The 3,959-nt window shown below is 48.0% G+C and overlaps 1 protein-coding gene across 1 annotated transcript in view; it reads right to left on the bottom strand.

The window, feature by feature from the left end:
• Positions 1 to 540: 540 nt before the first annotated feature.
• SHISA3 (shisa family member 3) overlaps positions 541 to 3,959 on the bottom strand; it is a 37,864-nt gene continuing 34,445 nt past the window's right edge. The window contains exon 2 of the mRNA XM_005877480.2: positions 541 to 2,110. Coding sequence (XP_005877542.1) covers positions 1,671 to 2,110 — 440 coding nt within the window. The 3' untranslated portion in view covers positions 541 to 1,670. The remainder of the gene's footprint in view (positions 2,111 to 3,959) is intronic.

Below are 3,959 nucleotides of genomic sequence, written 5' to 3'. Positions count from 1 at the left end.
AGATAGAGGAGAAAGCAGGAGACTGGAAGGCAGGGCTCCTTGGCCGTTAGACTGGGCAAAGGCTCAGTATCTTTAAACTTATTTCAGAAAGGTAGGCCCAAGAGACTCTTGGGTCCGAATTTTACTCTAACTAACTGTATTTGAAAACAGCTGCTAAGGGTGACCTGTGATAGTATGAATTCATTTAGGCCTGGATTCCCAAACATCTACAGGAGCCAGGCAGGTAACAGAACTGAGGGAGATGGGCCAGGTAAGGGGGGGACCAGGCAGAAGGCTGGCAAATGTCAAGTGTCCTGTCTGAAAAGGGCCGGCCGGAGCCTAGGGCAGTTCACATCTTCTATGGGTCCCAAGAAGCCAGAAATCCAGATTCTTAGGAGAAATAGCCCAACACGTCTGAGGGTGGCATGCAGCCCACCAGCTGATACTCGAGAAAAATTCACTTCCTTGACTGCTTTCATGAGCCCAGTGCAGGAAATAGCTTTTTAATGTAGTTCAAAATCAATGTGAGATCTTTTTTCTTTGCATTTCAAATGTGAAGTGTTAAGTAAAAATTTTCCTTTTATTGAATAGCAAAGAGTATCATTAAAGAGATAAAATGAAGCGCTTTGCTCTAAAATTTCAAATAGATTTCATGAAAACAAGTATTTTATTTATTCTAACCCAGCAGGATACATGCCCAAATGCATAGTCATCAGACATGGAACTCAGTGACGTTTGCAATATGTAACACTAGATGATTATAACCAGTAGCTGGACTTTGAACTCCACAGTTAATATTAACATAAAAAATTACAGTGTGACTACTAAATAATTAGTACCGTCAATGTGGTAAATCCATTAAATTATAAATCTTTACATTTGTACATAATTCATTTTACATATAAATGTTTTAAGACCCAACTGTCCAACTTTCACTTAAACAGAAAATATTGCTGAACAAAAAGTCTGCAATAAATATTCCCTCAGGTGGGTGGGGGAAATGCGTTCACATACATCCTGTGTTACCATGAATAGCTGAGTAAATACTGAAAACTTTAAACGCCTCCTGTGGTTATCAAAATCTTGTATTCTGAAAAAAAGCTCTTATAGTTTAAACACAATTTAATTATTAACTTAAAAAGTAACTGTTTCTGATGATGCTAACATTATTCATGGTTAGGTTGCTCCCAAAATCATAAATAGGTCGTTCACTGTCCCCTCAGTTTACTTAGTAGTAAATTCTTTTAAGTGGACCTTCAACAATTACTAGTACAACCAGGTATTGCCCTTTGCTTATTTATGCATATATTTGTATTATAATTCACTAAACAACTTATAATGAGAAAAGAACATGTAGACTTTTTCTAAACAGTACAGCTGAGTTGTCCAATAAAACATCTTCAACCTGTTGGCAACTGTAAAGTTTGAACTATTGTATCTTTTGAATAAAAGTAGCATAAATTGAAATGTACTGGTCACCATGTTTTCAAAGCCAGAAAGCAGTTATCTAACACAGTCATGCTGTGACTGGAGCCAGGAACCTGAAGACTAGAAAGCGTCGTATTTTCCTAACTCTCCTCCATGGCATCGCTGGGTTCCAGGGAAGTTTCCTTGCAAATATCTGTGGCATTGACAGCAGCATCCCACCCGCCTGCCCCGGTACCGCGTGTTGGATGTATGGCCGGGGCCTGTCAACTGGAACTGAAGTCTGGACAGGTCTTCCCAGGCAGTGGGGGCTCCTGCTGGAGCGGGTACGCAAAGTATTGGGGTGACACCAGGAAACCAGACGGCTGGGTCAGGTGGATTGGGTGGCCTGTGGTGTACGGCGGAGGTGGCGAGGGCACCAAGCAGCCTGGCTCCGCCCTGGCAAAGGAGAACCTTCGGATGGAGCCGCCCGTGGAGCTGGAGCTGGTGGCTGTGCTGGACTGCCTGGAAGGTGCTCTGAGGTTCGTGGAGGTCAAGATCATGGGCAGGGTCTCTGTCTGGTAGCTGCGGAGGGAGAAGCGGATTGGCTGCTGGGAGGGCTCCTTGGGTCTCAAGCAGGTGCAGCAATAGATGGCCACTAAAGAGCCCAGGATGATGAAGGCGATGAAGATGGAGCCGACAATCAGGAAAGGGACGTAGACAGGCTCTAAAAGGCAAAAACAAAAAACAAAAAAGGGACATAGACAGATGCTGGGACTGGGGTCTCCCAAACTCCGGGCAGCTCAGGGGTGGGAGGTGGGCGGCTCAGTACTCCCACTGGTCAGCCCAACTTCTCAGAGCTTGTTACTGGTAACTTCTAGAGTGTAAACTGTGATGAGGGAATATTCTTGCTCCTAGCGGAGAGGAAGGAAACTGATACTGTAGCCTCTGTTAGCAATTAGCCATCATATTGCACATCTGGAAGTCAGAAGGAACAGACTCGATCCTGTTCACGCACGGAGGAAAGGAAACGGTGGGTTTTTCTTGGTTACTGTAACTCTGGGTTTAAATCCGGGTTTTAGTAGTTTTATCACGGTGGGGCATTAGGGCTTTGACCCATAGCTGAGGCTGAAAATCCATCTCCCATCCCAGAATCTCCAATCTAAGCAAAGAGAACTAGGCCTGTTAAATGAGACCCTCCGGAATTTGCCAGACTATGGAAAGAGCTGTGTGAAGAAACCCACAGTGGGCCCCAATTAACTGTGTCTCCTAATGCATCACAAATGGTCATCTCTGGATGTTTCCAGAAATAAGTGGGGATGCCTACTCCAGCAGCCACACGTCTGCCTCTCAACTCCCACTGAAACCCTGCCAAGGTGAGGCTGATCTTTAGGTAGATCATGATGCAAATCGTGGCGTTGGTGGCCCAGACTGTGTGTGAGAGCATCCTTCCGGCAGAGCAAACCCCAATTTCCTTGTCTCTCTACAAGGCAGACAGGAAATGTCCCACCCCAGTGGCAGTCCCTGACCGATAGAGCCACACTTGCAGGCCGCCTCCAGCTTAGAGACAGAAGAAAGAAAACCTGCGTTGCCCAAGGCCCTACCTCTGCGTGGCTCTCTTTTATTTGTCATCTGATTCAGGTCTCATGGAGGTGGGCATGATATGCTCTATTTTCCAGATATGGAAAGATACCAGACAGTTTTCTACATTCTCCGAGGCAGTGGGTGAAGGGGAACTATCAACCCCCAAGTTCTGTGGGCTCCTAGGTGTAAGCTCCTCAGTGGACCACCCATTCCGCCAGGTTTGGTAACACCTGTGGAAGGCTAGGCGAAAAGGACTGAGCACTGCTCAGCGTCCCTGCACTCGCGTGCCATCCACGGCCTACCTCGGAGAGTGGCATGCCCGTTTCAGCGGTGAGAGGAGGCCCAGAGCAGTTCAGTGACTGGCCCAAGGTGACACCGCTGGCAAACCACAAAGCCACAGCCGGTGAGGACCTGCCAGACCCCAGCCTCAGTGAGTGCGGGGGCTGCTCTCCCTCTGAGCAGAGCCCGTGGGTCCCCCGCAGTAGACTGGTCGCTTATGCTCACTCTGTATCTACGGAGAGCAACCCCAGGTGAGAATAGTGTATCTTTCTAACCGGCTGCCTAGAGTGCCCGACTTTCCGCTGGTGATCTTTTCTCCAGTAGCCGCTTCCCAAATCCTCTAGGCTGGGCAGCCTGACCTCCAAAGCTGGATTTCTTGAAAGTCCAATGAAATTCTAGGGAAGAGCGGGCTCCCCTTTCCTCTGGGTTACGCACCCCTCTCCTGGCGGGGGCAGGAGGGGGAGCGCCAGCCTCATTCATTCATTCATTCATTCATTCTCTCTCCACCTCTCCTCGCCTGGCCGGACAGTCTCTCCCAGGCTTCGGACCTCCGCCCGCGCCCGTCTGGGGTGCGGGGCGCTCAGCTCCGCCCGCTCCTCCGGTTTCCGGGCCGTAAAACCATCGCCGGGAGCTCTAAAGGGTTTCCCTGATGTTCGGACTCAGGTGGGAAGGTCTTTTTTTTTTTTTTTTTTTTTTTTTTTTTAGTGGATAAA

Source organism: Myotis brandtii, unplaced genomic scaffold, assembly GCF_000412655.1.
Source record: "Myotis brandtii unplaced genomic scaffold, ASM41265v1 scaffold520, whole genome shotgun sequence".
Taxonomy (NCBI): Eukaryota; Metazoa; Chordata; class Mammalia; order Chiroptera; family Vespertilionidae; genus Myotis; species Myotis brandtii.
This window is presented reverse-complemented; position numbering and strand designations above follow the sequence as displayed.